The sequence below is a fragment of the Perognathus longimembris genome, chromosome 1 (assembly GCF_023159225.1).
Source record: "Perognathus longimembris pacificus isolate PPM17 chromosome 1, ASM2315922v1, whole genome shotgun sequence".
Taxonomy (NCBI): Eukaryota; Metazoa; Chordata; class Mammalia; order Rodentia; family Heteromyidae; genus Perognathus; species Perognathus longimembris.
The window spans coordinates 54,202,205-54,217,928 of record NC_063161.1 but is presented as its reverse complement, the minus strand read 5'-3'; the positions used below and the strand labels follow the sequence as shown (position 1 = coordinate 54,217,928).

Sequence of the window (15,724 nt, the reverse complement as noted above, 5' to 3'; positions counted from 1 at the left end):
ATTACTAGGGTTTGAACTCAGAACTTAGTGCCTGCTAGGCAAGTGCTCTATCACTTCAGTCATGCTCCCCCAGCCTAAGGAAAAAACACTACACATCCAGTAATACATATTAATAGTGCTGGATCAGCCATGTAATGCTCATCCTGTTGAAAAAGCATCAAACACAGAGCCAGGCAAAGTAGCACTCAGGAGGCTAAGGCAGGACAATCCCAAGTCAGCAAGGGCTACGTAACACGTGCCAGACTAGCTTAGGCCTCATAAAAGACTTTGTCTCAAAAGAATAAAAAAAAAAAACCCAAAACTCACCAAACTTAGGATTCTTATATAAACTTGAGAATAGGAGAAAACACAATTTAGAGTCCTATTATTAGCAAATACAATAAAGCTAAATAGCATCAAAGGTGAACTGCTTCAGAAAGGGTTAGGACCAAGAGATGGGGGGCTGGTCACATCAAAGCACAGATAATTTAATTAAGGAATCCCTCAATAGTCAAGCTGTTCCACATGAAGCACTGTTAAGTTGAAAGTGGGTACATTTTTCCCCTTTGCTAAGATCATAATTATTTTCGCAGCTAAGGGTTCTTGGCTTAGCCCAAAATCTGAACAACTATGAGCTGCCAACATCTGACACACAGGACTATTTCCTTTTTCATTTATGGGCCATCAATTCCTGCATAGGGTAGTCTTGACTTCACTAACGTTACACAATCCATTTACTTCCTCTACATTAGTGACTTCAAATGTACCTTGGGGAGATGCTACAGAACAGCAAATATGGAGCCAGGCCAACTTAAAGCTTGCAAAGACACAAGAAAAGAGGTAGCATCTAGGACAAAGACACAAAAAAAACACTACAGCCTAGCAGTCATGTGTGTTAAGGGGGAGGGCTGGGGAGATGGGACCCATCCTCTGTCAATTTGCTGAGGCAGATGGGCCCTGCTGTGAGAGCTGCCCCCTCCTGGGAAAAAAGCCAGTAGGTTGCCTCCTCTCTCCACGGCTACATATTAAGCCTGCAACTGTTTACGTTCAATCTCAAATACATTCTGTTCACCAGCCTCAGAGTTCCAAGTGCAGGTGCCCTCAGTTAATCAGCCCGGCTCACTCCATAGTCACTCCCAGCAGTGAGGGATGGTCCAGGCAGCCAGCCAGCCAGCAGCAAATTTTTTCTTTTTGTTAAATCTGTACCAGTCTGGTCCCCAGAGACTAGTTTAAAAGTTTTTTTTTTTTTTTTTGGGGGGGGGGGTGTTTGGTTTAAAGTTCTTGCTTCAAGTAAGATGAAAACAGTTATACAATATCTAGAATTTTAGTTTGGACAAAGAAAGAATGAAAAAAGAAATAAATCTCTCCAAGTGGTGAGCTGAGGGGTGGCCACTGGGTTCAGAGAATGAGAACTGGAGATGCACAAGAGACTCGAAATACTTTGAGGATAGCTGTTCTCTAAGATGTGTTGAAAGGTACCATCCAAAACAAGAAAAGCAGCCTCACATTTTGAAAAAGCTATTTACTTTTCTCCAAATATTATTCCAAATATGAGCCTTATAGACAAAGGTCAATATAAGTCAAACATTCCACAGAAGAAAAACATTTTTACAGATATTGGGAATAATCTGACAGAAGAAAAAAAATGCACATTTATCTAGCTGTGACTGTTTCATGGGAAAAGTCAGCATCCAAAGTGCAAAAGCAAAAATGTGGCTTTTATTGCCACACGAAATATTGACAATCTTCCTTTACAAGCTAATCTTAATTGTTAGCTGGGATGCCAGACAGATAGCAAACTGACCTTTAGAAAATAGGGCTTCACTGGACAAGGGGTAAGAGGGTCAGCCATCAAAATGAATTCAACTTTAGAACAAACAAGCATTGACCCCAACCAAGTCCAAAGCCCAACCAGTAGTCCATTAGAGATAAATACAGGTTGTAGTATTACAAGGTTGTGCCATTTTATACTAAGACCTAATCAATCCCAATTAAAGCTAAACATTCTCCCACCACTAGTTCTGTCCTTAACCTATCCCATTTTTCTGCTGACTCCATACTACAGCTCAATTCAAAAGAAAGAAGGGACTTCAGTGGCTGTTTTGTTTTCTGCCAGTCTGGGGCTTGAACTCAGGGCCTGAGCACTGTCCCTGGCTTCTTTTTGCTCAAGGCTAGCACTCTACCAGTTGACCCACAGCGCCACTTCTGGCTTTTCCTACATATCTAGTGCTGAGGAATCAAACCCAAGGCTTCATGTATGCGAGGCAAGCACTCTACCACTAGGCCATATTCCCAGCCCCGGGACTTCAGTGTTGAGAGGCAACCATCCTACATCCTCCGCCTAATCCTTTCTTTACACTGCCCTCTCACTTCCTGCCCTAAATCGGTCTTACCAAAGATGTAAGGTTTCAGTCACTGTCTCATGAAAAAGTACCTCTATGTAGCATTTGGCTTAAAGTCAAAGAGATGTCTTTGCCCCCAAAAGAATCATTAATAAATTCCATATTATCCCTTCTTACCTACCCCTGCCCCTGTAGAAAAGATCTCTCACCTAAAAATTTCTAATAACAACCAGCACAAGGCGCTGATATTATGTTACTAGAGGAGAAAGAGAGGGAGATAGATATATATATAGTTTTAATAAAACCCTCATGCACAATTAAACTTGATTAAAAGCCTGGAGAATGCTAAAAGTAGTAATGAGTACAGGAGGCTGCAGAGCAGAGAGTACAGGTGCGTCCTTTCTTGCAGTCAGTAAACTCTGGCAAGTAGCAGGCAGGTGACTTCACTTGAGGACTGGAGAAGCAAAAAAGTTGCCTTGTCGTCCTAGGTTGGTGGCAGACTTGCTTTTACTCCCAAACCTACAAAAGAAAGGGAGGGAGAGGGAGGGAGGGAGAGGGAGGGAGGGAGGGAGAGGGAGGGAGGGAGGGAGGGAGGGAGGGAGGGAGGGAGACAGAGACACAGACAGAGAGAGAGACAGAGACAGAGAAAGAGACAGAGAGGGGGGAGAGGGAGGGAAGGAAGGAAGGAAGGAAGGAAGGAAGGAAGGAAGGAAGGAAGGAAGGAAGGAAGGAAGGAAGGAAGGAAGGAAGGAAGGAAGGAAGGAGGGAAGGAGGGAAGGAGGGAGGGAGGGAGGGAGGGAGGGAGGGAAGAATGAAGGGAGGGAGGGAGGGAGGGATGGAAGAAGGAAAGAAGGAAGGGAGGGAGGGAGGGAGGGAGGGAGGGAGGGAAGAAGGAAAGGAGGAAGGGAGGGAGGGAATGAGTCAGAAAATATTCCATGAAAATAAAAATTATAAACAACCACAATGTTAGCTAATATAAATGACTAAAAGTAGGAATCCTTAGACAATTATTCTGTGATGTATTCTTGGTACTACTGAAATGAAAATAGTAAAGATCTTCTGTCTTTTCTCTGTTGTGTGTGTGCGCGCATGCGTGCACACGCACGTGTAAGTGCACCAATCCTGGGATTTGAACTCAGGGCCTGAGAGCTGTCTCTGAGCTTTTTTGCTCAAAGCTAGCACTATACCACTTGAGCCACAGCTCCACTTCTGTCTTTTTGGCAGCTGACTGGAGAGAAGAGTCTCATGGACTTTCCTGCCAGGGCTGGTTTTAAATGAAAACACTCAGATCTCAGCCTCTTGTGTTTTTGGGTTTTTTTTTTTTTGTTCTTTTTAGGTGAGAAGGGGTTTTATTTACAAAGGATTTTATTTTTATTTATTTATTTTTATTGTCAACATGATGTACAGAGAGGTTACAGTTTCATACGCTAGGCATTAGATACATTTCTTGGACTGTTTGTTACCTCCTCCCTCATTCCCCCCTCCCCCATCTCAGATTCTTGAGTAGCTAGGATTACAAGGCATGAGCCACTGGTACCAGGCCTCAAGATTCTTTTTTGTCTTTTTGGGTTTTTTGAAATAGGGTCTCACTATATAGCCCAGGCTGGCCTGAAGCTCATATTCCTGCCTCAGCCTACAAGAGCTGGTATTAAAAAGCATGTACTACCAACCTAACCAGACTCTTATTAAGTAGGGATAATATGGCTCCAAATTTTTTCTTTTTTGGGGTATTGGGGTTTAAATTCAGGAATTCACATTTGCTAGGTAGGCAATCTACCACTTGAACTATGCCCACAGTCCTTTTTGCTCATTATTTTCGAGACAGCGCTCTGCTTTTTGCCCTAGCTATAGCCTGGACTGCAATCCTCCTATTTATGCTTCCTGCCATAGCTGGGATAACAGAGGCACACCACCACACCTAGCTTTTTTGAGATGAATTCTCAAGAGCTTTTTGGCCTAGGCTGGCTCGAGCTCCCATCCTTCTGATTTTAGCCTTCACCACAGCTGAGATGGATGACATGTTTGAACTAGAGCTCCCAGCTTTTTATTAGTTGAGATGAGGGCTTGCAAATTTTTTTGGCCTAGGTTGGCTTCAAACAATGATCCTCCATTTCTAGAGTAGCTAGGATTATAGATGTGAGCCACTAGCACTGAGTCTCTATGTTTCCTTTTAAGTAGTTTCTAGCTTAAGATCTACTTTAATTTTTCTTTCACTAAGTTCCAACATGCTAGGAAGAAGTCTAAGGAAACAGTCATTTTTTTATTTATAAGAAGATAATTCTATGTACCTGGGAGTGTTCTTGAGGGTGGAGCGTACTCTCTGTGACAGGGAACTTGATGAAGGAGTCTTGAGAAGCTGGTGCTCAGGTGTGGTCACAGGCCCTAGTAAGCTCACTTCAAACAAAGATCAGACATATTTTTAAAAGAGAAAGGAAAAAAAGAATACATCTTTGAAGATGATCAGTTTAAAGCTGACTGCCTTCAAAAGTACTTAAGAGCTAAGTTTAGATACCTAGCAACATCTCACAAATCATTTTTGTCATCATTTTGTAACAAACTGATGTTATATTTTAAACTATGCAGGTAACCACTCAGTGAATACTTAACATTCACTCCCATTCTCAAACTTCACATATATAACATCTAAACATTGATTTTTACATGAACTAGAATAATGTGCTTCCTTAAAAGGGAACCATACAAAACTGTTGGAGGAAAAGCTTATAAGAGGCAAATTTGGTCTATGCACTTGGTAGCTCCTGTCTGTAATCCTAGCTACTGAGATCTGAGGCTGAATCTGAGGCTTGTGGTTCAAAGTCAGCCCAGACAGGAAAGTCTGTGAGACTCTTATCTCCAAAACACTACTCAGAAAAAAAACTGGAAGTGGTGCTGTGGCTCAGGTGGTAGAGCACTAGCCTTTAGCAAAAGAGCTCAGGGACTGTGCCTAGGCCCTGAGTTCAAAGCCTCATGACTGGAAAAGAAAAAAAAAAAAAAAAAGAGGACTGTAAACTCAGCTAATTATCAAGAGGACTGGGGCTTGAGGTCAGCCTAGCAAAAAGTTTGTGAAACTCCATCTCAATAAATGGTAGGACATGCCTGTCATCCCAGCTATGAGAGAAGTTTAAACAGAAGGATCACAGTCCAGGCCAGTGTGAGCAAAAATGAGACCTTCTCTGATAAGCAAAAAGGTTACAGGCTTACCTACAACTGTAGCACTCCTAGCATGTGCAAGGCCCTGAGTTCAAATCTCAGAGCCACCAACCAAAATATAAAGTTTAATCAAGAGAATGTGGCTCAAGTTGTATTGCTCAACTGTAGAAGGCCACAAGTTCAATCCCCAGTACCACGGAAAAAAAAAAAAAGGAAAGAGACAAATCAAGTTGGTAAAAACACCAAGAAACATAAAAATGATCAAGCCCTTTAATTTCTATTCAGGAATTCATCACTAGATTATATACATATTATGTTGGCTGTAGCATTATTTGTAACCCTGAAAAACTGAAAATATTAATAGTTAACATTTCCGTAAATTGGCATTTACAACCAACAAAACAAGTTTATACAGCAACAACAAAAAAGCCCTGCCACAATATGCTAAGTGAAATTAAGAACAAGTTATATCTAACTATTGTCATATCAAAATTTAAAAATATATAGCTATAGAAGAAAGAAATATGACTGGGCATGGCTCAAGTGGTCGAGCAGGGGGCTGGGGATATGGCCTAGTGGCAAGAGAGCTTGCCTCATATACATGAGGCCCTGGGTTCGATTCCCCAGCACCACATATACAGAAAACGGCCAGAAGTGGCGCTGTGGCTCAAGTGGCAGAGTGCTAGCCTTGAGCAAAAGGAAGCCAGGGACAGTGCTCAGGCCCTGAGTCCAAGGCCCAGGACTGGCAAAAAAAAAAAAAAGGAAAAAAAGTGGTCGAGCAGTTGCCTATAGCAAGTATTAGACTCTGACCCTTAGTATCACCAAAAAGGAAAAAGGAAACACCAGGATAGTAGAAACATGAAATTTCTCCTTTAACATTAGAATTTTCTAGATTTAATTTTTATTGAAGAATATGAATATCAAAACAGCTAGCTGTAGCAACTAAAACACAGGGAAAACTGAAGAGGCAAGTTCCTTCTGAAGAAGCACAACCTAGGCCTGACCTTTAATATCTGGTGTCTGCGGTGTTGAAAAGGCATTTGAGTTTTCAATGACACGTAGAGGATCAATATTCTCTTGCTCCACCATCATGAACTGACTCCAGTACTCCAAAGGCAGTGAAAGCAGACGCTCTACTACCTGAAAGACACTAAATATGTTCACAAGCTTCCAAGCTCAGGGTCTCACTGTTCTCTCATGTTATTCCACTGCACTCTCTCTCTCACCCTCCCCATCCCTTTCCCCTTCCCTCTCCTTCCTTCCTTCCCTCTTTTTCTACCCCCCTTCTCCCTCCCTCCTACCTTGGGTTGGCGCTTGACATCCTGTAATATTGTCACTGGGTCTGGATTGGGCACAGCATGGGCAACTATCGTAGGACCAAAGACTTTAGCCAGATTGGCAACATCCATTTTAGTGTTTGGACTCTGAGCCACTCTAAACAGAGGAGTATTAAATTAGGAGACTAAAATATAAATTCTACAAGAAAGCAATTTATCCCTCACACTTTTAATATCCAACCTATGTTATCCTCTCCTTGGAAAATTCCCTAACTCCCACAAGAAGTATCTGCTCTACTCACCTCTGCAAGTGAATCATGAGGAAGGCTAATGTGTCCCTGTTGGCCTGGGGCAGTTCACTGACAGCCTGGTACATGGCAGCTATGCTGTTGTCTTCATCTGTGATTTCTGTAAATGAAAAGAATGCGCCAAGAGGTCTAGACTTCCTTCCCTTGACAGCGGGCTTCCAAGTTATCGACCACAAAGTCTCATCTATACAGTAAGCTTCAGAACAGCTCTGATTAGGTTCATGACTTCATCAGACTCCAGTTTCATTAACAAACAGGATATTGGCCAGCAGCTCAATATTAGAAGTCAGAACCTCTCAAAAATCACCCTTACAGTTTGGTAGGGAGAGTAGGAGGTAACCTATACGGGCAGGCATACAACCTGCAGTAACAATTACCAAGAAGATATTCACTCATAAGACATTTTAAAAGTGTACTATGGGGCTGGGGATATAGCCTAGTGGCAAGAGTGCCTGCCTTGGATACACGAGGCCCTAGGTTCGATTCCCCAGCACCACATATACAGAAAACGGCCAGAAGCGGCGCTGTGGCTCAAGTGGCAGAGTGCTAGCCTTGAGCAGGAAGAAGCCAGGGACAGTGCTCAGGCCCTGAGTCCAAGGCCCAGGACTGGCCAGAAAAAAAAAAAAAAAAAAAGTGTACTATGAACCAGACACTATTCTAAAACAAAATAACAACAAAAAGTGTTCACCTTACAGAACATATGTTCTATTAGGATGTTGTCCAAAAGCAAATACCTATCAGGTAGTGATAAATATGGGGCCAGGTGCTGGTAGCTCTTTCCTATAACCCTAACTACTCAGGAGGTAGAGAGCCTGAGGATTGTGGTTTCAGACCAATTTGGACAAAAAAGTTCATTAGACTCTATCTCCAAAAATAACCAGCAAAAAGCAAGACTGAAGACATGGCTCAAGTGGGGGAGCACAAGCATGGAGCTCTGAGTTCAAACTCAAGTACTGCCAAAAAAAAAAAAAAGAGAGAGAGAGAGAGAAGAGAAAACATGGTGGTAAAGAAGCTAGAAAGTAAAGGAAACTATTATTTTAGGAATGGTGTTTTAAGGATAAGTTAACTAAGGAGAAACTTGAAAGAAATAAAGAAAGAAAACAAGTATCTAGATGAAGAAAATTTAAGGCTGAGAAATAGAAAATGTTAAGGACTTGATGCAGGGAGTAAAACTGTTATGTTTTAAGAACTGTAAGAATTCCAGGGTAACAAGATGAGGAGCAGGGAAGGCAATGAACAAATGGCACTGGGGATGTAACAGGAGCCAAATCACACAGGGTCCTTTGAGCCATGTTAAAAGCTGGATTTCATTCTGAAGATGATGGCAAGTCACTGCAGGGTACTGAGGCCAGAGGAACATCATCTCTTAAATGTTAAAAGGACCACTCTAGCTCCTATATGAAGATCATACTGCAGAAGGCATGAGGAGAAGCAGGACAATCTGTTAGCACGTTCTTACCACATCCTGGAGAAAGAGTACATCCTGAGAGGCAGTCATTCTTCAACTACCATTCTTGACAAATACCAAATTTAAGATATATTTTACAAAGCTGCTGACAAGGTTTGGAGCAGAAAGAAAAGGAATCAAAGATAATTCTAACTTCAAAAGGACAACCTAAAACTTGACCCCCCCCCCCCACAAAAAAAAACCCACAAAAGCAACAACAAAAACACTTAACAACCCAAACAGTTTAAAAAGTAAAAGAGCAGGCATGTATGCAGTGACTCATCCACCAAATTACTGGTTAAGGCACCTACTTACTGTTTGAGGCTCTGTACTAAGCAACAGATAAAGCAGTGAAAATGGTGAAGAAGTTCCAGGCCTGGTGGAACTCACATTGCATACTAAGATCTGCTCTTACCTGCTGCTTCCATAAAGGCTTTGTTTAGCCGAAAGGTCAGGAGGGGTTCTTTGAGGTTTCGAAGGAAATCTTTTAGAAGGCTACAGATGGCATGGATATCATCCACTTTGCTGAGAAGAGGAACTGTTTTCACTCTGAGGAATTTCTCTTTCAGCTCTTTTACTGTCCGGTCACACCCAGAGATCCGATACAAGCCTGTCTATTATCAAGATGACACTTTTAAGAAATTCCTAAACATAAACAACACAAATAGCAAATCCACTCTTCCCCAGAGTTGATTCTTACCTCAGTCAGCCCTCTCTGTTCAATCTCATTTACACAGTGAACAACAATGGAGGGTATCATTGGAGATGTCTGGGACACAAAATCAGCCAACATTCCCTGAAAAAGAGAGCTTTGAATTATTTACACTATTTAGAGCAACAGAAGACCATGTGTATAAAATTATCTGTGAACTAATACTAATACTTTTTTTTCTTTTTTACTTTTTTTTGTGTTTATTGTCAAAGTGATGTACAGAGAGGTTTCATACGTTAGGCATTGGATACATTTCTTGTACTGTTTGTTACCTCCTCCCTCATTCCCCTCTCCCTAATACTAATACTTTTATATGCCTGTTTTCTTTTCTTTTTTTTGTCAGTCATGGGGCTTGAATTCTGGGTCTAGGCGCTGTCCCTGAGCTCTTCAGCTCAAGGATAGTGCTCTTCCACTTGAGCCTCAGCATCACTTCTGGTTTTCTAGTGGTTTATTGGAGATAAGAGTCTCACAGACATTCCTGCCCAGGCTGGCTTTGAACCACGATCCTCAGATCTTAGCCTCCTGAGTAGCTAGGATTACAGGCATGAGCCACCAATGCCCAGCTTAATGCCTATTTTCAAAACATCTATTAAAACTGAGATCTTAGGCTGGAAGTGTGGCTTGGTAGAACATTCCCAAGCCTTGGTTTAATTCCCAGTGCCTTGAAATGAAACAAAACAGATTCTTAGTTATATCTTCTACCTCCACACTAGGACTGACTTATAATCACATATTCCATTTTTACAGGAACAAGGACTAAGATCACCAGCTACAGCAGGATGCAAGCAAGAGATTACAGTCATGGCCTTCAATGTGAGCTAATTTACTACTCAAAAAAATAAAATCTTTGCTGTGCACATGCCTTGAAACACCAACACTCAGGTAAGCAGAGGAAAAAAAGGATCTTAGATGGAGACAGGCCTAGGCTATCAGAGCACAACTATCTCAATAAACAAAAATAAAAAATAAATCCTTTTATACTTCTCAGTTTAAAAAATTACTTCACACACCTCATAATGCAAATTACACAAAGGAGAGAACTCCATGGTTCTATTTGTATGTGGTGTGCATGCACATGTGCCCTCTGATCCTAGGGCTTGAACTCAAAGCTTAGGTGCTGTCCCTGAGCTTGTTTTACTCAAGGCTAGCACTTTACCACTTGAGCCAAAGCACTGCTTCTGGCTTTTTTTTGAGTAGTTTATTAGAAATAAAGAGCCTCATGAATGTTCCTGCCCAGGCTGGCTTCAAACTGTGATCCTTAGAGCTCAGCCTCCTGAGTAGCTAGGATTAAAGATATGAGCCACCAGAGCCCAACATCCACAGTTCTATTAAAACTTGTAAAAAGAAAAAATTGCATGCTTTGATAAAAATTGAAGATCAGGAGAGTGGCGATGAGGATGTGGCATAAATAGGGAGTACCTGATTAGCACATGCAAGGTCCTAAGTTCACACACAAATACTGCTGATAACATTTGGTTTATGGAGGGTAGCAACACAATCATTTTATTCTAATTCTTGCTAATGTTGCTTACATAATATTTTCTAGGTAATTTTTTTTTTTTTTGCCTCTACCAGAATTGGATCTTACACTTGGTTTGCTTGCTGGAATTCTACCCCTTGAGGCATACCTTCAGCCCTGTTTTTTGGCTGGTTATTTTGGAAAGGGAGTCTCAAAGACTTTTCTGCCTGGGCTGGCTTCAAACTGTAATCCTCCAGATTTTAGCCTCTTGATATCTTGGATTATCTGTATGAGCCACTGGCACCCAGCAATAGTCAGGATTTTTTAGTAATTATGTGGTGCTAGGATTTGAACTAGGGCTATTGACTGCTAAGCAGGTACCCTACCACTTGAGCTGTATACTTTGAGCCCAGTAACCTAACCTTGCTATGAAATATCTCTAACATATGAGAAAGAATATTCACAGATAAAAATTAATAACTCAAAAAGGGGGAGGGGGGAGGAGGGAGGAGGTAACAAATAGTACAAGAAATGTACCCAAGGCCTAACGTATGAAACTGTAACCTCTCTTTGACAATAAATAAGAAAAAAAAAAAAAAAAAAAGAAAATAACTCAAGAACTGGCATGAGGGGCTAGGAATGTGGCTTAGCAGTGGAGTCAGTAGAGTGCTTGGGTTCGATTCCTTAGCACCACATAAACAGAAAAGGGTGGAAGTAGCACTGTGGCTCAAGTGGTAGAGAGCTAGCCTTGAGCAAAAAGAAGCCAGGGACAGTGCTCAGGCCCTGAGTCCAAGCCCCAGGACTGGCCAAACAAAAAAAAGAATTGGCATGGAAGTTATAAGAACTCAGGGTTGTCAGGTACCAGTAGCTCATGCCTATAATCCCAGCTCAAAGCCAGCCCAAACAGGAAAGTCCATGAGAGTCTTATCTCCAACTAACCATCAGAAAACCAAACTGGCACTGTGACTCAAAGTGGCAGAGCGCTAGCCTCTAGCAAAAGAGCTCAAGGACAACTCCCAGACCCTGAGTTCAAGCCCTATGACCAGCCAAAAAAAAAAAAAAAACCCTCAGGTTAACTTGTGTATGTCTAATCTGTCTGTATGTCTGAAATTTTCCACAGCAGGATAAGATAAGACCAGAAGAGAAAATGAGAAAGGCAGGAAAGAAAGCAAGGAAAGAGAATAAAGAAAGGGAGGGAAAAAGAGTTTGATTTAGAAAGATCATTAAACAGACAAACCCCAACAACACTGCTACAAGTTAACATTTTGCTATTTCTATTTTTCAAGGAGGGAAATACATCTGGCAGCAATAATTTTAGAATAAAAGCTGACATTAAGTCTCCAAAAGGCTAAAGAAGCCCCACAACGACAAAGTCCACGAGTCATACCTCTCCGATCTTGACAGGTGTTCCTATAAGGGTAGGGATGCAGGGAAGGGGACAGCGGTCCCGGCATTCTGGATGAGAGACCACACGGCAGTCTCGACACTTCAGAGACAGCTTGCCAAATTTGATCCGCTTTCCACATGGAACACAGGATTCGGGTTTAATAACCTGAGGATAAAACAGGACAGAAGGAATAGAGTAAATGAATTATAAAATTGCCAACATATATTGAGGACTTGGTATGTTGTCAACTTTCCAAGCCATTTACATGCTTTTTAAAATGTAACTCTCAAAAACCAAAATGGTATTCAGTAGACACTATGTGGAAGGTGAACTATGCAACTTGTAGGCAGGGGCAGGAGGGGACCTTGGGGAATGCCAAGAAAAAGGTGACACTGTCCAAAACAGAAATGTACTCATTACCTGACTCATGAAATGGTAATCCCTCTATACAAAATCTTAATAACAACAATAAATAAACACACACATAAACACGCACACACACACACACACACACATATATATATATTTATATATTTAATGTAACTCTTAAAAACCAAAAGCAAGCACTGGCTGGCAGCTCACATCTGTAATCCTAACTACTCAGAAGGTAAGGCTGAGATCTGAGATTCACAATTCAAAGCCAGCCCAGCCACCCCACCCCCCAATAAAAAGCCTATGAGGGGCAGGGAAGGCCTAGTGGTAGAGTGCTTGCCAAACATACATGAAGCCCTGGGTTCAATTCCTCAGCACCACATATATAGAAAAAGCCAGAAGTGGCACTGTGGCTCAAGTGGTAGAGTGCTAGCCATGAGCAAAAAGAAGCCAGGGGGCTGGGGATATAGCCTAGTGGCAAGAGTGCCTGCCTCGGATACACGAGGCCCTAGGTTCGATTCCCCAGCACCACATATACAGAAACGGCCAGAAGCGGCGCTGTGGCTCAAGTGGCAGAGTGCTAGCCTTGAGCGGGAAGAAGCCAGGGACAGTGCTCAGGCCCTGAGTCCAAGGCCCAGGACTGGCAAAAAAAAAAAAAAAAAGAAGCCAGGGACAGTGCTCAGGCCCTGAGTCCAAGCCCCAGGACTGGCAAAAAAAAAAAAAAAAGTCCATGAGACACTTATCTCTAATTAACTATCAAAAAGCCAGAAGTAGAACTATTGCTCAAATGGTAGAACATTAGCCTTGAGCAAAAAAGCTCAGAGACAAGAGCCCGGGTCCTGCATTCAAGCCTCAGGACTGATACAAAAGAAAAAAAAAATGTAATTCTTACCCAAAATTCCATAAAGTACATTGTTTTCTTTAATCAGTAAAGCCACAGACTTACAATCTCAGTACTCAGTACTGAGACAGTTGACAAAATGTGAGGACCACCAGCCTACACAACATAGTAAGATCTCATAAATAAATATCTGGGCACCTGTGGCTCACACTTTTAATCCTAGCTACTTGGGTAGATAAGACTGGAATGATCACTGTTAGAGGTCAGCCTAGGCAGAAGAGTCCATGAAACTCCATCTCAACAGGAGAGGCTGAGCATAGTGGCATGTGTCTGTCATCATAGCTTCAACAGGAAGCTTAAAATAGCATGCACCTAAGCAGGAATTGAAACCCTATCTCAAAAATATCCAGTGCCTGCCAGATGCTGGTGGTTCACATCTAGCTACTCAAGATTTGCAGATAACAGTTTGAGGTCAGACTGGGCAAGAGAATCTGTGAGACTCTTCTCTCTCCAAAAGCCAGACAACAGAGCTACTATGGCTCAAGGAGTAGAGTGCTAGCCTTAAGCAAAAAAAGCTCCAAAGGTCAGGGACATTGCCCAGGCCCTAATTCAAGCCTCAGGATGGGTAATAAAAAAAGTGCCAAAAAGAGCTAGAAGACTGGATCAGTATAGATCATCTGCCTAGCTAGCCTGAGGCCATAAGTTTAAAAAAAAAAAGTGCTTGAAAGGAAATGAAGCCATCATATATTTACCGTCTTAGAGACAAAGTCATGTAGGCGCATCCCTCCATTTGTTTGTGGCGTGCCCAAATTGTCTGCCTCATTTCTTGGCTCCAATGGCCTGCTGCTAAGGGTGGAATCACTGTTCCAAGTTTGTAAAGTACCTAGAAAACAATCAAATTTAAGCCTTGTCTTAAGTATTTTGTTCCTTCTAAATTTCAGCCCCATTATTTAAGTAACTGACAAACAGTAATTTGTACTTTAAATTATAAATGAATACCACCAACTATTTGGGGGGGAAAAATACTTTTAAGAAAAACTAGTTATCCATGCTGGCAATCCAAAAGTAAAGCGTGTACAATCAACCAGTCCTCTAGTCTTGTATAGGCAGCAATAAAAAATGACCCAAATTTTAACCATCCCCTGACTCAAGAGGGTTCTAAAAAAAAAAAAAACAACTCTACTAAATTTTACCAGCTGTTTTATATATTCATTCACACCTTTATTCATGCATTCATTCACTTTTAATGAACTGTCTCTATGAGACAGGATGGACTCAAACCTCCCTTACCTCAGCCTCCCAGGTACTAGGATTACAGGACCTATACAAGCTGTTTAGTCAGATTTAACAGACCTGTTTTCCTTCGGCTCCTGGTCCAGTATGGCACCGTCTCAATAGTGGAAACAGCTTCAATGGGCCCACCATCATTGGGAACAGTCACTGTCGTTTTTGCAACTATGGATTCATTCGCCTGCAACAAAAATATGAGAAGAAGGAATACAAACCACCTAACTTTCCCACTGCTATACAATAATTTGGGATTAGATAAAAAACTGTTGAGCCTTAATCCAGGTTGTAGGACTAGCACAAAAACATTTTTAAGTTCAAATCTCAGACTTTAAAAATATGTATGACATAGTGGAATATAAATAAGCAAAAAAGAATCAGATTTACAGCTGCTTACTTAGCCACAGTAATTCCAATCATACGAATGATAAGGACCATGACATAGAAAAACTCCAATATTGTATCTTCTCAAACTAACGCTATAATGTTGACACAGACATTTCACTGCTTTTATGTGTTCAAGATCCCAATTCTCTTGACCTGACTCATTACCTGGTCTACTGTGGAGCCAATGGAACGAGTTTTCTTTATAGGCCCAGGGGGTCCATCAACAAACTGTCGGCTACTAGAGCGCTAGAGGAGGGGAGGGGACAAGGACCAAAATCTTTAGTATCAAGTAGGATCTGATGCACAGAAGATAAAATTATTCTATCAAGACAGCTGAATGTAAGCCCCAAGGACCAGGGCTATAGTAAATAACAAACAACGTGCTTTATCTTTTATAGCCCATTTCCACATGAAAAATAAGTTACATGAACCCAAAAATGTTCACAGCACTGTAGAAAAAGGAACAAGCTTTGAAGAAATTTAGATGACAGCACCAGAAGAGTAAAACTGTAATCCTATTCTAGGACATTAAGTCTTTGGAAACATATCAAATATCCTAAACAAGTACACACAAACAGGTCTTTATATCCCATTATTCACACATTTTTATCTGAACCTTGTATTAGAGCATAAAAGCCTTGCATACAATTTTATATGACAATTCACAACAAATTTAAGCATATCCTTTTCTAGCGCATGAATGAATTGAGATGCAGCCCAGACAAATGAAATAGGAGAGAATTCTGTCTTTAGTCACTATCTCAAAGAATATCAAT

At 41.4% G+C, this 15,724-nt stretch overlaps 1 protein-coding gene across 2 annotated transcripts in view; it reads right to left on the bottom strand.

Annotated features, from left to right (window-relative positions):
- Positions 1-2,183: 2,183 nt before the first annotated feature.
- Positions 2,184-15,724, bottom strand: part of Racgap1 (Rac GTPase activating protein 1) — a 30,754-nt gene continuing 17,213 nt past the window's right edge. For both annotated transcript variants that reach the window (XM_048364747.1, XM_048364738.1), the window contains exons 7-17: positions 15,114-15,194; positions 14,628-14,745; positions 14,027-14,157; positions 12,062-12,226; positions 9,204-9,299; positions 8,919-9,117; positions 7,051-7,156; positions 6,773-6,905; positions 6,476-6,611; positions 4,610-4,715; positions 2,184-2,840 (exon numbers count right to left, since the gene is read on the bottom strand). In XM_048364747.1, coding sequence (XP_048220704.1) covers positions 2,765-2,840; positions 4,610-4,715; positions 6,476-6,611; positions 6,773-6,905; positions 7,051-7,156; positions 8,919-9,117; positions 9,204-9,299; positions 12,062-12,226; positions 14,027-14,157; positions 14,628-14,745; positions 15,114-15,194 — 1,347 coding nt within the window. In that variant the 3' untranslated portion in view covers positions 2,184-2,764. The remainder of the gene's footprint in view (positions 2,841-4,609; positions 4,716-6,475; positions 6,612-6,772; positions 6,906-7,050; positions 7,157-8,918; positions 9,118-9,203; positions 9,300-12,061; positions 12,227-14,026; positions 14,158-14,627; positions 14,746-15,113; positions 15,195-15,724) is intronic.